Source organism: Nycticebus coucang, chromosome 1 (assembly GCF_027406575.1).
Source record: "Nycticebus coucang isolate mNycCou1 chromosome 1, mNycCou1.pri, whole genome shotgun sequence".
In the NCBI taxonomy this organism is placed as follows: domain Eukaryota; kingdom Metazoa; phylum Chordata; class Mammalia; order Primates; family Lorisidae; genus Nycticebus; species Nycticebus coucang.
The window spans coordinates 107,507,366-107,528,804 of record NC_069780.1 but is presented as its reverse complement, the minus strand read 5'-3'; the positions used below and the strand labels follow the sequence as shown (position 1 = coordinate 107,528,804).

Below are 21,439 nucleotides of genomic sequence, written 5' to 3'. Positions count from 1 at the left end.
AGGAATCTGCATACTCATACAAAAGCATGGAAGTTAAATAACCTTATGCTGAATGATAGGTGGGTCAGAGATGAGAATAAGAAAGAAATCGCCAATTTTTTGGAACAAAACGACAAGGAAGACACAAACTCTCAGAACCTCTGGGACATCACAAAGGCAGTTCTAAGAGGGAAATTTATATAGCACTGCAAGCCTTCCTCAAGAGAACAGGAAGAGAGGAAGTTAACAACTTAATGGGACATCTCAAGCAACTGGAAAAGGAAGAACATTCCAACCCCAAACCCAGTAGAAGAAAAGAAATAACCAAAATTAGAGCAGAATTAAATGAAATTGAAAACAAAAGAATAATACAACAGATCAATAAATCAAAAAGCTGGTTTTCTGAAAAGGTCAATAAAATAGATGAACCTTTGGCTAACCTAATCAGGAAAAAAAAGAGTAAAATCTCGAATCTCATCAATCAGAAACGACAAAGATGAAATAACAACAGACTCCTCAGAAATTCAAAAAATCCTTAATGAATATTACAAGAAACTTTATTTTCAGAAATATGAAAATCTGAAGGAAATTGACCGATACTTGGAAGCACATCACCTTCCAAGACTTAGCCAGAATCAAGTGGAAATGTTGAACAGGCCCATATCAAGTTCCGAAATAGCATCAACCATACAAAACCTCCCTAAAAAGAAAAGCCCGGGACCACGTCAGAATTCTACCAAACCTTGAAAGAGGAATTAGTACCTATATTACTCAACCTGTTCCAAAAGGTAGAAAAAGAAGGAAGACTACCCAACACGTTCTATGAAGCAAACATCACCCTGATCCCCAAACCAGGAAAAGACCCAACAAGAAAAGAAAATTATAGACCGGTATCACTAATGAATATAGATGCAAAAATATTCAACAAGATCCTAACGAACAGAATCCAGCAACACATCAAACAAATTATACATCATGACCAAATCGGTTTTATCCCAAGGTCTCAAGACTGGTTCAATATACGTAAATCTATAAATGTAATTCAGCACATAAACAACTTAAAAAACAAAGACCATATGAATTTCTCAATTGATGCAGAAAAAGCTTTTGATAATATCCAGCATCCCTTCATGATCAGCACACTTAAGAAAATCGGTATAGAAGGGATTTTCTTAAACTGATAGAGACTATCTACAGCAAACCCACGCCCAATATCATATTGAATGGAGTTAAATTGGAATCATTTCCACTCAGATCAGGAACCAGACAAGGCTGCCCATTGTCTCCATTGCTTTTTAACATTGTAATGGAAGTTTTAGCCACCACAATTAGGGAAGAAAAGGCGATCAAGGGTATCCTTATAGGGTCAGAAGAGATCAAACTTTTGCTCATCGCAGATGACTGTATATCTGGAGAACACTAGGGACTCTACTACAAAACTCTTTGAAGTGATCGAGGAGGGTGGTGCCTGTGGCTCAGTGAGTAGGGCGCTGGCCCCATATGCCGAGGGTGGTGAGTTCAAACCCAACCCTGGCCAAACTGCAACAACAACAAAAAAATAAAATAAATAAATAAATAAATAAATAAAAAAGAAGTGATCAAGGAATACAGCAGCATCTCAGGTTACAAAATCAACATTCATAAATCGGTAGCCTTTATATATACCAACAATAGTCAAGTTGAAAAAAGTTAAGGACTCTATCCCATTCACAGTAGCGCCAAAGAAGATGAAATATTTGGGAATTTATCTAACACAGGATGTGAAAGATCTCTATAAAGAGAACTATGAAACTCTAAGAAAAGAAATAGCTGAAAATGTTAACAAATGGAAAAACATACCATGCTCATGGCTAGGAAGAATCAACATTGTTAAAATGTCCATACTACCCAAAGCAATATATAAGTTCAATGCAATCCCTATTAAAGCTCCACTGTCACCCTTTAAAGATCTTGAAAAAACAATACTTCGTTTTATATGTAATCAGAAAAAACCTCGAATAGCCAAGACATTACTCAGAAATAAAAACAAAGCAGGAGGAATTACGCTACCAGACCTCAGACTATACTACAAATTGATAGCGATCAAAACAGCATGGTTTGGCACAAAAACAGAGAAATAGATGTCTGGAACAGAATAGAGAACCAAGAGATGAATCCAGCTACTTACCGTCATTTAATCTTTCACAAGCCAATTAAAAACATTGAGTGGGAAAAAGATTCCCTATTTAACAAATGGTGCTGGGTGAACTGTCTGGCAACCTGCAGAAGACTGAAACTGGACCCACACCTTTCACCATTAACTAAGACTCTCACTGGATTAAAGATTTAAACTTAAGACATGAAACTATAAAAATACTAGAGGAGAGTGCAGGGAAAACCCTTGAAGAAATCAGTCTGGGCAAGTATTTTATGAGGAGGACCCCCCAGGCAATTGAAGCAGCTTCAAAAATACACTACTGGGACCTGATCAAACTAAAAAGCTTCCGCACAGCCAAGAACACAGAAAGTAAAGCAAGCAAACAGTCATTAGAATGGGAGAAGATATTTGCAGGTTATGTTTCCGACAAAGGTTTAATAACCAGAATCCACAGAGAACTCAAACTCATTAGCAAGAAAAGAACAAGGGATCCCATCGCAGGCTGGGCAAGGGATTTGAAGAGAAACTTCTCTGAAGACGACAGGCACGTGGCCTTCAGACATAGGAAAAAATGCTCATCATCTTTAATCATCAGAGAAATGCAAATCAAAACTACTTTGAGATACCATCTAACTCCAGTGAGACTAGCCTATATCACAAAATCCCAAGAACAGAGATGTTGGCGCGGATATGGAGAAAAGGGAACACTTTTGCACTGCTGGTGGGAATGCAAATTAATACATTCCTTTTGGAAAGAGATATGGAGAACACTTAGAGATCTAAAAATAGATCTGCCATTCAATCCTGTAATCCCTCTACTGGGCATATACCCAGAAGACCAAAAATCACATCATAACAAAGATACTTGTACCAGAATGTTTATCGCAGCCCTATTCATAACTGCTAAGTCATGGAAAAAGCCCAAGTGCCCATCGATCCACAAATGGATTAATAAATTGTGGTATATGTACACCATGGAATATTATGCAGCCTTAAAGAAAGATGGAGACTTTACCTCTTTCATGTTTATATGGATGGAGCTGGAACATATTCTTCTTAGTAAAGTATCTCAAGAATGGAAGAAAAAGTACCCAATGTACTCAGCCCTATATGAAACTAATTTAGGGTTTTCACATGAAAGCTATAACCCAGTTACAACCTAAGAATAGGGGGAAGAGGGAAAGGGAGGGGAGGGAGAGGGGAGGTGGGTAGAGGGAAGGGGATTTGTGGGATTACACCAGTGGTGCATCTTACACTTGGTAAATCTGTGAAGCTAGTGAATGATGTCCACGATCATATCAATGTACACAGCTATGATTTAATAAAAAAAAAGAGAGAATCGCTTAAGCCCAAGTATTTGAGGTTGCTGTGAGCTGTGACACCACAGCATTCTACCCAGGGCGACAGCTTGAGACATTGTCTTAAAAACCCTGTGAGAATTTCTTTTTTTTTTTTTTAGAGATAGAGTCTCACTTTATGGCCCTCGGTAGAGTGCTGTGGCATCACACAGCTCACAGCAACCTCCAACTCCTGGGCTTAAGCGATTCTCTTGCCTCAGCCTCCCGAGTAGCTGGGACTACAGGCGCCGGCCACAATGCCCGGCTAAAAAACCCTGTGAGAATTTCTATAAGGTACATTTAAATTTGGAGACTTTGTCCAGCTATCCAATCAAGAGTGTACCACTATGCCGTGCATGGGGGCTTACGCCTGTAATCCTAGCACTCTGGGAGGCCAAGGAAGGTGATTGCTTGAGCTCACAGGTTTGAGAGCAGTCTTAGCAAACGCGAGACCCCATCCCTAAAAAAAATACCCAAGCATAGTGGCAGGCACCTGTAGTCCCAGCTACTAGGGAGGCCGAGACAAGAGAATCACTTGAGCCCAAGAGTTTGAGGTTGCTGTGAGCCATGACGCCACAGCATTCTAGAGGGGGTGACAAAAAAAACCCAGAGTATATCAAAGAAATCAATTTTAAATTTATGTCTTTATTTGGTACTATTTTTACCCAAGCACATGCAAGAGAAATAAATTTATCTTTAGGAGATTGCATAAAGTACTGACAACTAATCAGTGTCCTCTAGATACTCTTATTTTGACAATAGCTCACAAGATTAACTTCTAGAAAACTCATCCTGATAACAATGAAATTCATCAAAATTAGATAATATAATCTTTCCTACATTTGAGGCAAAAGTATAAATTTGTACCTGTTGGTAAGACTTGTAAAAATGCCTGTGTATTAAAATTGCAACAGCCTGTAAGATAACCAAATGTATACAATATATTCCCAGTAGAATACACAATGGGTCACACATTATTCTTTTTATTTTTGAAAGAGTCTCACTTTGTTGTTGCCCAGGCTAGAGTGCTGTGGCATCACAGATCATAGCAGCCCCCAAACTCCCAGGCTCAAGCAATCTTCCTGTCTCAGCCTCCCGAGTAGCTGGGACTACAGGCATCTACCATAACACATGCCTAATTTTTTCTAAATTTTTATAGAGATGGGGTCTCACTTTTGCTCAGGTGGTCTCAAATTCCTAAGCTCAAGTGATCCTCCTGCATTGGCCTTCCAGAGTGCTGGAATCACGGGTGTGAGCCACTGCACCCAGCCCACACATTGTTCTTTTTAGATATAGTCATATAAGGATGGAAATCAACATTTGTGGCCTGAGTGGGTTTGATAAGCAAGTATCACCCAAGAGGTGTGATTATCTAATCAACATCCAAGTGTGCACTTGATTCTAACCATCCTTATAACCGAATAATCCATAAATTACACAGTGAGCTGTAATCCCCCATCCACTACTAGAATGTGCCCTGTAATATACGGTGATTCTAAAAGAAACACAACAGCATGTGCCACCTCAAGAGCTTCTCCAAACCTCCCAAGAGGAATATTTTTCTTTAGATGTTCTTCTTTCAAGTCTTTCGTCATATCTGTGTGAATAAATCCTAAAAAGAGAAATATTTTATTTAGTTGAATAGGACAGACACTAAACAGCTGCTCAAGTAAAGAAATGAATTTGTTCCTGAAACTTTAATTTGGAATTATCAATAAACCTTGTTTAGAAAGTAGTTTTGGAAGCAATCAAGTAACCAGTGTACATTTTTACTTAATTTAACTCAATTAAATGTTTATCAAACATTAAAATATATGATCCCCAATCATGTGGCCCACTTCCTAGCAAAATGGTTCATATCCTAGCAAAATAGATATGAACAAGAATAAAACTAACTTCTGTCCTTAGGTAACCTGTGATTTGCAGAGGATACAAGTTTGATGACTATCTTTACTGAGGTAACACAGAACACCATGGACCTAATTAATTTTCATTTGGGTGGGGTAAAAGAGTAGGAGGCCGGCATCACAAAGGTGGCCACATCAACTGACTTAGCAATTGTGACAGAAATTACATGGGTCCATCTGCCACAGTTGAGACAGCTAATGACTACGAATTAAAAGGTGTTTTCCAGATCCATATAAGAAAAAAATCTCATGGTCATAGCCAACTGTCTTGCACATATACATGGAAAATTAAAAATTTAATATAGTATTGTTATATACAATAAAGTTTTCAGAGAGTATGTTCTAAAAATGCATAACATTCTGTAATATAAAGCACTGCTAACCACACCAAGCAACCAGTTTCAAATGATTACTGACATACACCAGGAAGAACAGTAGATTTATTAAGAAAATCTTGCAAGATTAATGTGAAACATAAAAATACAAATTACTAAAAAAATGCTTAACCATATAACCACTATTCTGTACACCATTTAGGGTCAGATAACTTATTTCATTTAACCCCAAAAAGCGTACTCCTCATTATGAGAGCTAGGAACACACCATTCAGGTAGTTTAAATAATTGCCCAAATAAAACTATAAGTGCAAACTCTTCTAGTCTTTTATAAAGAAAGCAAATATTAATCCTTATGAAAAGAAAAATAATTAGAAAAAAATTTTAAGCTTAAGGTCACAAAAACTATATGGATTCAAAGCTCAATGTGACACAAAGTGAAAATTTAATATGCAACCTGAAAAGTATAGTTTTCAAATTGTCTTATGTTAAAGTCCTTCATAACTCAAACTATAAATCAACCTAAATATATATGCTGCCATTTAAAGTATCATAATAAATGTGAACTAAACACTGGATTAAAAATTAACATTACACCACTACTTGGCCAGGCATGGTGGCTCATGCCTATCATTCCAGCACTCTGGGAGGCTGAGGCCAGAGGATCCCTGGAGCTCAGGAGATCAAGACCAGCCTGAGCAAGAGTGCCAAATAAATCCCACCTCCAGGGGTCCAAGCAGGAGCCATTGGTGGCTGGATAGGGGCAAAGGTCTGCTGCAGCCTGCTCCTTCCTACAGCCAGAACACACACACAGCACATGCCCAAACTAGGAAAAAGATTCCATTTGGGTGGGGTAAAAGAGGATTCCATTACCCCGTTTGGGTGGAAGAGTAGAAGGCAGCATCACAAAGGTGGCCACATCAACTGACTTAGCAATTGTGACAGAAATTACATGGGTCCATCTGCCACAGCTGAGACAGCTGATGACTATGAATAGAAAGGTGTTTTCCAGATCCATATAAGAAAAAAATCTCATGGTCATAGCCAACTGTGTTGGTTAGCTGGCAGAAATATATGGCAAACACTCATTTTATTAAAAAATCAAGTAGGCTCAGCGCCTCTGGCTCAAGAGGCTAAGGCACCAGCCACATACACCTGAGCTGACAGGTTCCAATCCAAGCCAGGCCCACCAAACAATGACGGTGCAACCAAAAAAAAGCTGGGTGTTGCGGCCGGCACCTGTAGTCCCAGCTACTTGGGAGGCAGAGGCAAGAGAATCGCTTAAGCCCAGGAGTTGGAGGTTGCTGTGAGCTGTGATGCCACTGTACTCTACCCAGGGCGACAGCTTGAGGCTCTGTCGCAAAAAAAACAAAACAAAAAAAAAAAAAACACCAAGTAAATTGGCTCAGGGCTTGTAGCTCAGTGGCTAGGGCACCAGCCACATACACTAAAGGTGGCAGGTCTGAGCCCAGGCTGGGCCTGCCAAACAACAATGACAACTACAGCCAAAAATAGCCAGGAATTGTGGTGTGTCCCAGCTACTTGGGAGACTGAGACAAGAGAATTGCTTAAGCCCAAGAGTTGGAGATTGCTGTGAGCTGTGATGCCACGGCACTGTATGGAGGGTGATATAGTGAGATTCAGTCTCAAAAAAAAAAAAAAAAAGCAAGTAAATACATAACCAAAATTTCTAGCATACCAGCTAATCAATAATAATGTATTTTTTAGCTTTAGTAAAGTTCCAGTAACAGTTCTGCCATAACTAGCCATGTAAACTTACACAAGTCACTCTGAATCCTAGTTCTCAGTCTTCTAAATTATAAAAATGATTAGAAATAAATGATCTCTAAGATTCTCTCCCACCTAAAGTTATTGCATAATTACAAAAAAAAAATTAAAAATAAAGATTGTTTTTGAAAAATATGAGGTACAGGAATTTTTTTCCATAATCGCCAGTTCATTGCTTAATTTTTTAGGGGTTTGGGGTGGGGGACAGTCTCACTCAGTTACTCTTGGTAGAGTGCCGTTGGGTCACAGTGCACAGCAACCTCAAACTCCTGGGCTCAAGCGATTCTCTTGCTTCAGCCTCCCGAGTAGCTGCGACTATAGGCGCCTGCCACAAAGCCCAGTTTTGTTCCCCCCCCCAAACCCCCCACCCCACCGAGAGACAGGACTCTCACTCTTGCTTAGGCTGGTCTCGAACTCCTGAGCTCAAGCGATCCACCCACCTCATCCCCCCAGAGTGCTAGGATTACAGGCAGGAGCCCTCGTACCTACCCTTGTTTGATTTTTTTTTCATAATCATTTCAGAACCATTCTATCCAGATATTAATTAATGACTACTAATGGGGCCAATTAATAACTTCCTTCTCTATAAAACAAAAACCATAATCAAGAAAGGCTTTTTTTTTTTGAGACAGAGCCTCAAGCTGTCACCCTGGTAGAGTGCCACAGCGTCACAGCTCACAGCAACCTCAAACTCCTGGGCCCAAGAGATTCTTTTGCCTCAGCCTCCCAAGTAGCTGGGACTATTGGCACCACCACAATGCCCAGCTATTTTTTGGTTGTAGTTGTCATTGTTGTTCGGCAGGCCTGGGTTAGATTTGAACCCACCAGCTCTGGTGTATGTGGCTGGCACCTTAGCCGCTTGAGCTACAGGCGCCAAGCCTCAACAAAGTTATTTTAATAAAAAGTTTTCACTCACCTGGTGCAATTACATTCACTCTAATTTTCTTTCTTGCTACCTCTTTAGCAAGAGCACGTGAAAACCCAACTAATCCTCCTTTACTGGCACTGTACACAGACTGGCCAGAATTGCCTTTTAAACCAATAATGCTTCCTAGAAAAGGAAAAAAAAAATTAAATCCAATTAATGGGACTATTTGAAAATTCACATAATTTAAAGTAAATCATCAAAAAAGGCAAAGCCCACCCTGTCCTTGTTAAAATTAGGAATTCTAACCATGTGGGCGGCGCCTGTGGCTCAAAGGGGTAGGGCGGCCCCATATGCTGGAGGTAGCAGGTTCAAACCCAGCCCCGGCCAAAATCTACAAAAAAAAAGGAATTCTAACCATGATCATTTGTCATTTGCAGAAGACTTCAGAGTCAACTGAAGCAGCAAATTTTGTTGTTTTAAGAAATTGCCACAGAAACCCCAACTTTCAGCAGCACCCCCCTGATCAGTCAGCAGCCATCAACATCAAAGAAAAGCAAGAGCCTTCAGCAGCAAAAAGATTATGATTCACTAGGCTCAGATAATTGTTCACATTTTTTAACAATAAAGTATTTTTTAATTAAGGTATATAAATTGTTCTTACACATAATGCTATTGTACACTTTTAGACATAATGCTACAGACTACAGGATAGTATAAACATGAATTGTATATGCACTGGGAAACGAAAAAGTTTATGTGGCTCACTATATTGCAATTTTCACTTTACTGCAGTGGACTTAACTAAACCCACCATACTGCCAAGATGTGCCTTTGCTGTCAATCTAAAGTGACAAAGCTTCAATTATAAACATTTTACAGAAGTGTAATTTTATGACTTTCAGTTGATTATTGTAACTTGTACTGCCTAATAAAGATTCTTGAGTTCATTTAATGATGAACAGCTAAAAATAATTTATACTTCAAGTGTATCCAAATAAATTCTTACAAAACAGAAGTGAGGAAGTAATTTTCTGCACCACCTACCCATACTTATGATATAAAAATTAATCAAAAACCTCACAGTATTTTTTAAAAAGGACTCTGGAAGGCCAAGATGGGAAGATCACTTGAGGCCAAGACCAACCTGGGCAACATAACAAATTCTGCCTCTACAAAAAACAATTTTATTTTATTTTATTTTTTTTTGAGACAGAGTCTTATGTTGCCCTCAATAGAGTACCATGGCGCCACAGCTCACAGCAACCTCAAACTCTTCAGCTTAAGCAATTCTCTTGCCTCCAGTCTCCCGAGTAGCTGAGACGACAGGCACCGCCACAACACCTGGCTATGTTTTTGTTGCAGTTGTCCTTGTTTAGCTGGCTCGGGCCAGTTTCGAACCCACCAGCCTCGGTGTATGTGGCTGGTGCCATAACCACTGTGCTACGGGCACCAAACCCAAAAAACAATTTTAAAAACTAGCCAGGTGTTGTGGCAGGTGCCTGTAGTCCTAGTTACTGAGACTGAGGCAGAAGGATCTTGAGCCCAGCAGGTGAAGGTTGAGGTAGCTTAGCACCACTGCACTCCAGGCCGGGTGACAAGAGACCTAGTCCCCCCACACACACACCAAAAAAAAACAAGGCAAAGGTGACTTATTTACTAATCTCTTTCATAAGAAAACTGATCCTTTACAGTTTTAAGAGTAAAACTCAAAAATATTCTGACATCCTCTTAGGTTGTTTTTTTTTAAAGCATAGTATTCTCTCCTTTGCCCATTTTAAAAGATAATGTTCCTAAATTCTGGCTCGGAAAGCCATTTCCTGTATTATGAAGACCAGGGTCATGTACTTTATAGAGCAGCAACCCCCTTTTGTGGCCTTTAAGGTATTATCATTTGAAAATAAAAAGCCGATAGTATACTGTTATTTCAAATTTATGAAACTTACATAGAATTTCAAAGTAATTTTGCATTTTGAGTTCTACAGACCCATACTCCATAGTTTATCTGCCCTGTGGATCAGACAACCTGGAGACTGGGGGTTAGTGCTTATATTCATCCTCAAAAACTGAGAAATTTGAATTTCCTTTAAACCTCTGCCCAAGATTTATCAGTGACCCATACAACTAACTGCTATGGACATTATTACTTAGCCCCCACTATCTGCTTTAATTCCTTGTCCATATTTTAAAAATAAGCTTTCACATAAAAATCAGGATGTCCAATTTCTTTTGAAAGATCAAAATTGCTGGCAAAACCAGGACCACATTGGAGCACAGTTACAATCTACTGGATTTGAGCAGTAGTGGCCTCCACATTCCATCTGTCAGGTGACTAACACTGTCATTTTTCTAATACTTAGTGGTATCACTCATCTAACACCTGCCTATGGGGGATGAGTACAATAGGAATCACAAATCCACATCAATCAGTTAATTAAATCCCCTTTTCCACAGATAAAACAAAGATAAAATTCATCCAAGTTTCACAAATGAATCGATTCCAGATTAGTGGATTAAATACTTTTATGGTAGTGGGGCAGGTACAAATTAACAGGGGAAGACTCACCTATGTTCACAATAGATCCTCCCTGCTGTTGGATCATAGTCTTCACAGCAGCTCTACATGTCAGCATGGAGCCAAGGAGGTTAGTATGAAGCTGAGATATCATTTCTTCAGTTTTGGTTCTTACTAAAAGACTATCCCTACAAACAAACAAACAAACAAAACAACATGTAAACTAATAACATAAGCCAAAAAAAAAAAAAAAAAAAGTCAAGACATAGATCATATTTTTACAGGAAGTTGAGTATAATAAGTGCTTCCTACCAGAATTAGAGTATCTACAGTCCCATTTCAAATTTGGCTTGAGAGGTATTAAAATAAAGTTGATAGTGGGAGGCTGAGGCAAGAGAATTGCTTAAGCCAGCAGTTCTCAACCTGTGGGTCCCAACCCCTTTGTAACAATGAAAATACATTGCGGCATTATGAAGGTTGAGAACCAGCGGCTTAAGCCCAAGAGTTTGAGGTTGCTGTGAGCTGTGACGCCATGGCCCTCTACTGAAGGTGACATAATGAGACTGTCTCAAAAAAAAGGCAAGAGAATCGCGTAAGCCCACGAGTTAGAGGTTGCTGTGAGCCACGTGATGTCATGGCACTCTACCCGAGGGCAATACAGTGAGAATCTGTCTCTACAAAAAAAATAATAAAAATAAATAAATAAATAAATAAATAAGTTGATAGGCTTGGCGCCCACAGTGGTTATGGCACCAGCCACATACACGAAGGCTGGTGGGTTCCAAACACCCCAGCCAGCTAAACAACAATGACAACAGCAACAAAAAATAGATGGGTGTTGTGGCAGGCGCCTGTAGTCCCAGCTTCTTGGGAGGCTGAGAAAAGAGAATCACTTAAGCCCAAAAGTCTGAGGTTGCTGTGAGCTGTGATGCCACAGCACTCTACCCAGGGCAACATAGTGAGACTCTGTCTCAAAAAATAAATAAATAAATATAAAATAAAATAAAGTTGATAAGCCAGAAAGGATTCACCTGGAAGGCACATTCCTACCTCCTCTCAGAGTGGCAAATAACTCCTATCAGCTAAAACTAGTACCATGTAGCCAAAATAGTTGGAATAACCTAAGCAATTGCCATAACCTCCCTAATTTAGCAAGAAAATTAATGTTATTCTAAATATTCTCTCCTAAATTTATCTTTAAAAAAAATAAAATACCCACCCCATGATGCCATTGGTATTAAGTTCATTAGCTGGCAAAACATGCATGGTAACAGAACTCAGAAGAATGGTTACCTAAGAGGAAGTATTAACTAAGCAGAAGTTGAGAGAACCTTCAGGGAAGGGGAGGCAGGGAATATCCTATAGCTCAATATGGGTGAAGATTATAATGTTGACACTGACTGAACTGGACACTTAACTGCATACCTCAACATAAAAGAAAAGAGATTGACAAAGTTTTAAAATATTTTCTACCTATTAGAAGTAAAACAACTTGGAGGCATCATGTTGCCAGACTTCAGGTTATTCTACAAGTGTATAGTCATCAAAATAGCATGGTACTAGCACAAAAATAGATATATCTATGGAACAAAGAACCTAAAGATGAAACAGCCTCATATCGCCACCTGATCTTTGATAAACCAAAGCATACTCTAGGGGAAAAGATCCCTATTTAATAAATGGTGTTGGTCTTTACTAAAAACAGAAAAAGTTAGCCAGGCATGGTGGTGCATGCCTGTAGACCCAGCTACGTGGTTCTGGGACCTACACTTCTCACAACTTACAAAACTTGACTCATGGCTCGGCACCCATAGCTCAGTGGTTACAGCGTCTGCCACATACACTAGGGCTGGTGGGTTCGAACCCGGCCCAGGCCAACTAAACAACAATGACAACTACAACAACAAAATAGCCAGGCAGTGTGGCGGGCACCTGTAGTCCTAGCTACTTAGGAGACTGAGGCAAGAGAATCACTTAAGCCCAAGAGTTGGAGGTTGCTGTGAGCTGTGATACCACAGCATACTACCAAGGGCAACAAAGTAAGACTCTGTCTCTAAACAAAAAAAACAAAAAAAAAAGATTGGGACCTGATCAAGCTTAAAACCTTCTGCCTATCTAAGGACACTATAAACAAAGCAAATGGACAACCTTCAAAATGTGAGAACATATTTGCATGTTACCAATCTAACAAAGGGCTAATAGCCATAATATACAAACAAATCAAGAAAAGCTCAAACAATCCCATTAATCAATGGGCAAGAGACATGAACAGAAACTTGTCCCAAGAAGACAGATGAATGGCAACATGAAACAATGCTCATCATCCCTAATCATCAGAGAAATGCAAATCAAAACCATCCTGAGATATTACCTAACCCCAGTGAGAACAACCCACATTACAAAGTCCCAAAGCTACAGATGGTGGTGTGGATATAGAAGGGAAAACTTACGCACTGTTGGTGGGATTACAAACTAGTACAACCTTTATGCAAAGAAGCTTGGAGATCCCTCAAAGAGGTAAAAGACTTTCCATTTGATTCCATAATCCCTCTACTAGGTATCTACCTGGAAGCAAAAAAAATCATTTTACAACAAGGAAATTCTATTGGAATGTTTACAGCAGCTCAATTCACAATGACCAAGATGTGGAAACAACCTAAGAACCCATCAACCCATGAATGAATTAACAAACTGTGGTACACATATACCATGGAGTACTATTCAGCCATAAAAAAATGGAGACTTTACATCTTTTGTGTTAGCATGAATGGAGTTGGAGAACATTCTCAAAAATGAAAAAGTATCCTATGTACTCCGTACTAATTCGAAACTAGTAATCAACTACAGGCCCACACGAGAGAAAAACACAATCAAATTCAAGTAGGGGGGGAAAGGGAGAAAGAGAGGAAGGCAGGGAGGGAGGGAGGAGGCTGGGTAAGCTCCCACATAATGGGCACAGTGTAGGGATATATGATGCACCTCCTGGGTGAAGGGCTCTACTACAACTCAGACACTACCTAACTAATGAAAACAATGTAACTCAGTAAAAAGTGAAACAACTTAATTAACTTATACTAATCAAAGACATACTAGGCATAAAAGTTTTTAAAAATGACATTAGAAATACACTTAAATCTGGTTCAGCACCTGCCGATCAAGCGGCTAAGGCGCCAGCTGGGGGTCTGAATCCAGCCCGGGCCCACCAAACAACAATGACGGCTGCAACCAAAAACTAGCCGGGCGTTGGGGCGGGAGCCCGTAGTCCCAGTTACTTGGGGAGGTGGAGGCAGGAGACTCACTTGAGCCCAGGAGTTGGAGGCTGCTGTGAGCTGTGATGCCACGGCACTGTACCCAGGGCAACAGCTTGAGGCTCTTGTCTCAAAAAAAGAAAAAAAAAAAAAAAGAACATACTTAAATCTGTAACCAACCTGTTAATACCAGCTGCATTTACAAGGAAACGTATTGGACCTAAACGATTTTCCATTTCTTCAAATGTATTCTGAACATCATGTTCTTTAGCAACATCACAGCTAAATGCCAAATGATCTCCTACAGAACAAAATTAAATTAGAATTGTCTATAAATTATATCTTGAATTTTAAATCTACTCAATTCACACTTATTAAGCATCAACCATAGCAGGCCTGTGCTAACCCAGGACCTAGAGATAAAAGAACAAAGCATGTAATGGGGCCCTGCACCCAGGAAGTTGGTCCAGTAAAACTGGGATGGGGGTGGTTGGGGAGCAAGAAGAAAGTAATGCTACAGAAAATTCATTTATAAACCTTGTTTATAATCAACACAGTAGGAATGAGTCCTTTTCAAGTTTATAATGCTTTGTAAGATTCCTTTAATATTATTCAGTGCTTTAACACTGAACCTAGAGCTACCCAATTTGATGGTCTTCAGGGTTTTATATTCCCTTTTTCGAAATTTATGTCTGCTTCTGTCAGGTTTTTGTTGAATTGGTATGTTTGGCCCTGAACATGAATTCCAACATGAACTTTCTTGTGTTTTTAAGTGCTACAGAGTTATCATGGCACATACATTATAATGCCTATTATTTAAGCCTGACCATAAGGAGACAACAATAAGTTGTAAAAAATGCTAAACGTACAAACTGCACACACAAGAAAACTTTTTACTAATAGGTCTTATTACTTTTGAAAAAAATGCTTACATGCCCCAAAATTACACTTTAAAGGAAAACAAGGTATTCCTTATTTAATAATCTACCAGTTTAATACTGAATTTCTTTAGAATTTTCTTTAAAAATCTAAAAAAAAATTGCTTAATTTCTGGCTGACCTTGACAAATACATTTGTACAAATACTACCCAAGCCTCTGGAAACAGTAAGTCACCTGGGAAACCATATTTGATGAAAACCAATCATTAACAGAATGAATGATTCAAGGAAATGAAAGGAAGCTTAGTGCTGTGGGAGGCTGAGGCAGGAGGATCACTGAGCCCAGGAGTTTGAGGCCACAGGAAGCTATGATCATGCCACTGCACCCCAGCCTGGGCAACAAAGCAAGACCTTATCTCTAAAACAGTGAAAAGGCCCAACAGCATCTCCTTGCTTTCACCTGAGTTCACAACCAGCCTTACCCTCAGCCATTGTTTTTATAATGATCTACTTCAGCAAACCGCTGGGTGACCCAGTAAGATGGCCACTCTTTCCCTGGTTGTCAGAATGGCAGTGAATACAGCTGCAAGAAGCATCCCCTGAAATCCTCCCTGGGCTATAACTTACAGGTGTCTTTGTTTCAGAACACCCAGTTTTCTCTAATCCATATGAACAATTAGGCTGCACTGGTGATACCAAACCAACCAGTCAGGTTGTTTTATTTTTTTTTTATTAATAAACACCTTTTTATAAACTATCACTACAAAGAATTTGAAGAGAGAAGATAAAGTTTAGTGATCTTTTAGTAAACATGTTGAGCGTTAACAGTCTCAGCAACCAGATAAGTTTAAAAAAAAAAAAATCAATCAGGGCGGTGCCTGTGGCTCAGTCAGTGGGTAAGGCGCCCACTCCATATACTGAGTGTGGAGGGTTCAAACCTGGCCCGGCCAAATTGCAACAACAAAAGATAGCTGGGGGTTGTGGAAGGCATCTGTAGTCCCAGCTACTCGGGAGGCTGAGGCAAGAGAATTGCCTAAGCCCAGGAGTTGGAGGTTGCTGTGAGCTGTGATGTTACCGTACTCTACAGAGGGCGATAAAGTGAACAACTCTGTCTCTACAGAAAAAAAAAAAAAGATCAAGCTTATACATAGCATTGCTCTGTATTCAACTGATGTACACTAAAAATAGGATAATGGAAATACATGTTCTTAAAGCATTTCCACAGGAAATGTTTGTATTTTCATGACATTTTAAATCACTTAGCAATTACATACGTTACAAATACATACGTATTTAAGGGGAAAATGATATTTTTTAATTGTCTGGCTCAAACATGCACACTACCAAGGCACCGTAGTCCCAACAAACAAACCTTTTTAAATAAAGTTTTGGATTTTGAAGCCAATAAAATCCTTTACTGTAACCTCAAGATGCACCCTCAGGCCTCTGCTCTACCCCATGTGTTCCTAGCAGTAAATGATGTGTTTCTTTGCCCATTCTAGTGACTAAGCAAATAGCAGCCTCTTAGTTACCTTTTTAAAGTTCTATTTCTACTTACCATAAAAAAATACTTAAATTCACAGAATACTCCATTTTCAATACGCGTAAAAGACTTTTAAATGCAATTTAAAAAATCTGAGAGAACAAATTTCAATTAATCATTTGCAAAATCCACCAAAACAATACTTTAATTAAGTGCTGACGGACGTAGTAGAGCAAACCAGGTATAGTTCAAAACCGGCCGCCACTCAGAAGGGCTTCTCTCTGAAACCTGCCGTATGAGTTCCCGGGGAAGACCCCCGCCCTGCCTTTTCCCTGCTCGGTGTTAAAACAGAGCAGCTCGCCACGGGTAAGCCGCTTGGGGCGGGTGCTCAGTAGCGGGGCCTCACAAGCCTGTGAGGGCTCAGAAAAAACCACAGGTGTGCGGGGCCGAAGGGAGAGTCCCCGCACTGACGGGTCCACATACGGGACAAGGCCCACCTGCCTGGGCGCGGGGAGTTGCACCTAGCACCTCGCACACCTGCACGACTCCTGCTAGTACTTACCGCCGAGGTCACTGGCGGCGGCCTGAGCCACTCGCAGGTCCCTGGCAACAAGGGCCAGCCGGTAGCCTTTCGGGGCCATCACTTGGGCCACTGCCCTGCCAATGCCTCGTGAGCCTCCAAAAATCGCACAGACTTTGTCCATGTCGGACCCAGAAGTCGCGGACTGGAGGGAAAAAGGCAGGAACGGCAGCTGCTCCTCCGGCTGGTCAGGATTTTAAGCAGCCGCCAAGAAGCGCCTCCGCGCTACGGGAACAGCCACCACACGCGCCCACGCCGCGGGGCTTGCGCTGACCAGGGGCGGTGAACGCGACGACTGAACGTAACGTCAGCGCGCACGGGCTTGGACGACTGCACGTGAGGGCACGTGACGTCAGCACGCACGGGCTTGCTGCGCCGCGCACTGCAAGGTCGGCCCCGCCGATTGCTCTTCGTGGGGCCCGCGCTGCGTGCTGGGAGGCACACGCACGCCCGGCTGCTGGGAGAACACCTGCGGCACCAGAGCTGAGGGTGGGGAGGACACCCGGCTTTCCCGAGCAAACCTGAACGAGCTGGCCACTGCAGTCAGCACCGGATGTCGACCGTGGGCGTCCCCTGCGGGCCGGCTGGCCTACGGCCTGTTCTGTGGCCAGACGTGGGCGCACGTCTGGGCTGTTTCTACCTTCTTCCTCAGGTCGCCTGGGAAACCGGCCTGTCCCCGCCCACAGATGACTTGTTAAAAGCCAGATTGCAGCTGGAGCCGGGGAGCAACTAGCCAGAGACTGAACGCTCTGGCCGCGTCTGTGCAAAGCAGCTGGGGCCACGGATGCGGGCACCCGCAGTGGCGAGTAAAAACGTACTCGGCGTCTGAGAGTCTCTAAGCTGGAATGTGGAACATTTGTTACAAGTGTGAGGAAGGAATGCTCTTAACCCTGACAAGAGTGCAGACATTTCACAAAAAACAACGCGCTCCCTAGACTCCTGGAGTGCTTCTAGCCAGAGTTCTGGAAACACCTTAGCATGTCCTGGGCACTGGAGGTGAGCCCTGACGCAAACGTCAGTCATTAGAGAGTGAATCTCATAACTGCCCCACTCCAGCTGTCCTGCCAGATGCTAGGCGTTAACACAGGGAGAAGTCACAAGACAAAGCTGCATTAAGAACCATTAGTTAAAACAAAACAAAACATTAGTCCCCAGTGACATTAGAATGAGTTGGGTCACATTTGCACTATTCTCTCTCCTATTATACACCCACATGCAATCTTGGAAAGGAAAAACTATTTCAGACAAATATAGCACTGTATTCCTGCTCTTTAAGGCAAACCAGAAAGATCCTATCTTTGTGGACAAGTCTGTCCATTTCATGGGAGAGGGTTATATTTTTTTCTACACATTAGTATTTTAGCAAAAAAAAAAAAAAACATGGTTTTTAGATATATTCCATCTCTCACACATTAACACAATTTGAGGTGACATTAAGATTTCTCAAAACCTTCCAACTTTTCTCACCATATATACGATAAATGGAGAGGTTGAACTATTATTTCAACACATTCTTCGATTTAAACCCCAAGGATGATATTTATTTTTTCCGTCCTAATACAGGATCACGTCTTCTCTGGGTGAGAATATACCCATCACAATGCATCAGCCATTAGCTGGGGGAGCTGTTGGCAGGAGAAGTTTTTCCTCCCTAACCTCCTGGCAATAAGTGAGGGCCAAATTAAACTTTGCCTTAGCCTGCAGAACATCAGGCTAAGATGATGGCTCAAAGAGAGCCATTGAGATGTGACGCAGCTTCAGTCTTTTCTCACTAAGCAAGCCACCTATGTACTAATGTTCTTACCATATTTTGTACTTTAACTTAAACCAACATAGGATATCTTTTCTCTTACCTCCAATAAGAGAAAACTGTTATGCAAATTTTTATATTTTTATTTTTTTCTTCTTTATTTTTATTTTTATTCTATTTTTTTTTTTTTTAGATTAGATGCATTTTTTTTTTTTGAGACAGAGTCACACTGTGTCACCCTTGGTAGAGTGCCGTGGTGTTACAGCTCATAGCAACCTCAAACTCTTGGGCTTAAGCGATTCCCTTACCTCAGCCTCCCAAGTAGTTGGGACTACAGGTGTCTGCCACAACGCCTGGCTATTTTTTGTTGTCATTGTAATTGTGGTTTAGCAGGCCAGGGCTGGGTACGAACCTGCCAGCCCCGGTGTATGTGGCCGGCGCCCTAACCACTGAGCTTCTGGCTCTGAGTCTATTTATTTGTTTGTTTGCTTTTTTGAGACAGAGCCTCATTCTGGTCACCCTGAGTAGAGTGCCAGGGCATCATAACTCCCAGCAACCTCAAACTCTTGAGCGCAATTGATCCTCCTGCCTCAGTCTCCCGAGCACCCTGGGACTACAGGTGCCCACCACCACACTCAGCTAGTTTTTCCGTTTTTAGTATTGACGGGGGTCTCGCTCTTCCTCAGGGTGGTCTCGAACTCCTGAACTCAAGGGATCCTCCCACCTTGGCCTCTCAGTGCTGAGATTACAAGCATGAGCCACCTCGTTGGCCTATTATGCAAATTTTTAAATAGGCATTCTTTGTATTATCTTTCTGATTACAAGGGGAATACCATCTAATTGCCAAAAAATTAAAAAAAAATTTTTTTAAGTAAATAAAAATTAAAAGCACTGTACACTTTAAATGGATAAATTCTATGATATGTGAATTATCTGTCAATGGAACTATTAATAAAAAAAATTTAATTGAAAGCCTATTGCCCTGCTATATGAAGCTTGATTCTGCAACTAGTTACAAGGGAGTTGTATCTTTTCTGGATATTTTTATTGTAAGTCAAGATTTATTACCAAGATCCCAAATATATGGAAAATTTATTTACAAGTAATTCATTATTATGATTTCCTACTTATTGAGCATCCCTTTTACCCAACGGGCAGATCCGTAACTTAACTGTAGCCCTTCCTGACAGCTCGTGGCCTCCCAGGATGCTCTTGGTAGTCTTGGGGTTGCACATAGTCAACCTGGCTTCTCAGTACAGACCATGCTTTTATTTCACTGAGACTGAACCAGTGATAACTCACATCACTAATCCCAAGTTTATTAAGAAGTGTCACCATCTCATGTTAGAGATCTCTCCAGAGGGTTTGGTGCTATTCTCTCAGCTGATTATTTAAGATTTATGTCCTGTATTGCTAACATGCATGTTTAATCTCTCATCAAGGCAGATGATCAGAACCAGAAATAACAAGATTTTCTACACGGTTTTTCATGGCTAAGACTAACAGTAAGGACTGCAATTCGTTTCTCCACATTCAGGGTATGCATGCCATATTAATGAATGGGTTTTCCTCTCTCATTGAATAATTATAGGTTCTTTAGTACTAAAAACAAATTATTTTTATTTCTCTTGAGAAGGCTATGATTAATTGTACAAAATTACCCTTGTCTGTAATTGAATAGATTTCTCTTTCCTCTGGATTAGTGGGATATTATATATTATTAAATAGCTTGGGAAAACCCAAGGAAGGGAATCATTCTCTTCAGGGCTAAAGCTAGGTTAATAATGACTACAACGGGAGTATAGATGAGATTCAACGGAGTTCTGTTCCCTTGTTAAAATCACTGATGGCAAACAAAACTAACAGTTTCTTACAGTTCTGATTTATTAGAAGCATACTGATATGCTCAAACCTCTAGTCTTGGAAATTTTCTTTAAAAAGCACAAAATAGCAAGAGTGAGAATCTGTCTCTACTAAAAATGAAAAACAGAGTTAAGAGGATCACTTGAACTCAATCAAGAGTTTGAGGTTGCTGTGAGCTGTGACACCATGGCACTCTACCCAGGCTGACAGAGGGAGGCTCTGTCTATAAATAAATTAATAAATAACACAAAATAGGCTGGATGCAGTGGCTCACGCTTGTGATCTCAGCACTCTGGGAAGGCTATGGAGGGAGGATTCCTTGAGCTCAGGTGTTCGAAACCACCCTCAACAAGAGCCAGAGTCAGACTCTGTCAATGCTCAAAACAGAAAAACTAGCCAGGCATGGTCAGGGTGGAGGGTGTGCCTGTAGTCCCTGCTACTTAGGAGACTGAGGCAAGAGGATCTCACAGAAGTTTGAGGTTGCTGTGAGGTACGATGACAACAGAGCCCTCTAGCCAGGGTGACAGAGTGAGAGTCTGTCTAAAATAAAATAAGATAAATAAAACACCACAAAGTAAAAGCCAAAAGAAATTATTAACATGTGGTGAGCTAAGGCTTTGTAGAGATAGAGTCCAAGGCAGAGTCTCTCAACCTTAGCACTGTTGACATTTTGGCTGGATAACTTTCCAGCTACTGTTGGGGCCTGTCCTGGACACTGTAAGACACTTGTCAGCATCTACCCGAGGTACACTAGCACGTGTCCCAGCTGTGAC

General features: G+C 40.9%; 1 protein-coding gene across 1 annotated transcript; it reads right to left on the bottom strand.

The window, feature by feature from the left end:
- Positions 1-4,078: 4,078 nt before the first annotated feature.
- CBR4 (carbonyl reductase 4) lies at positions 4,079-17,357 on the bottom strand. The gene is made up of 5 exons (XM_053585948.1): positions 17,036-17,357; positions 14,292-14,412; positions 10,915-11,051; positions 8,400-8,534; positions 4,079-5,065 (listed from the first exon to the last, which is right to left on the bottom strand). The coding sequence occupies exons 1-5, from the start codon at positions 17,175-17,177 to the stop codon at positions 4,887-4,889; spliced, it is 714 nt and encodes a 237-aa protein (XP_053441923.1). The 5' UTR covers positions 17,178-17,357; the 3' UTR covers positions 4,079-4,886.
- Between the last annotated feature and the right edge of the window lie 4,082 nt (positions 17,358-21,439).

Bases quoted from the DNA above. Each gene is read 5' to 3' on its own strand.
- CBR4 (XM_053585948.1), bottom strand. From the start codon at position 17,177: ATGGACAAAGTCTGTGCGATTTTTGGAGGCTCACGAGGCATTGGCAGG. The intron at 14,413-17,035 runs GTAAGTACTAGC...TTTGTTCTGTAG, and splicing joins CGCCGCCAGTGACCTCGGCG to GAGATCATTTGGCATTTAGC. The intron at 11,052-14,291 runs GTTGGTTACAGA...GTTTGTTTGTAG, and splicing joins AATGCAGCTGGTATTAACAG to GGATAGTCTTTTAGTAAGAA.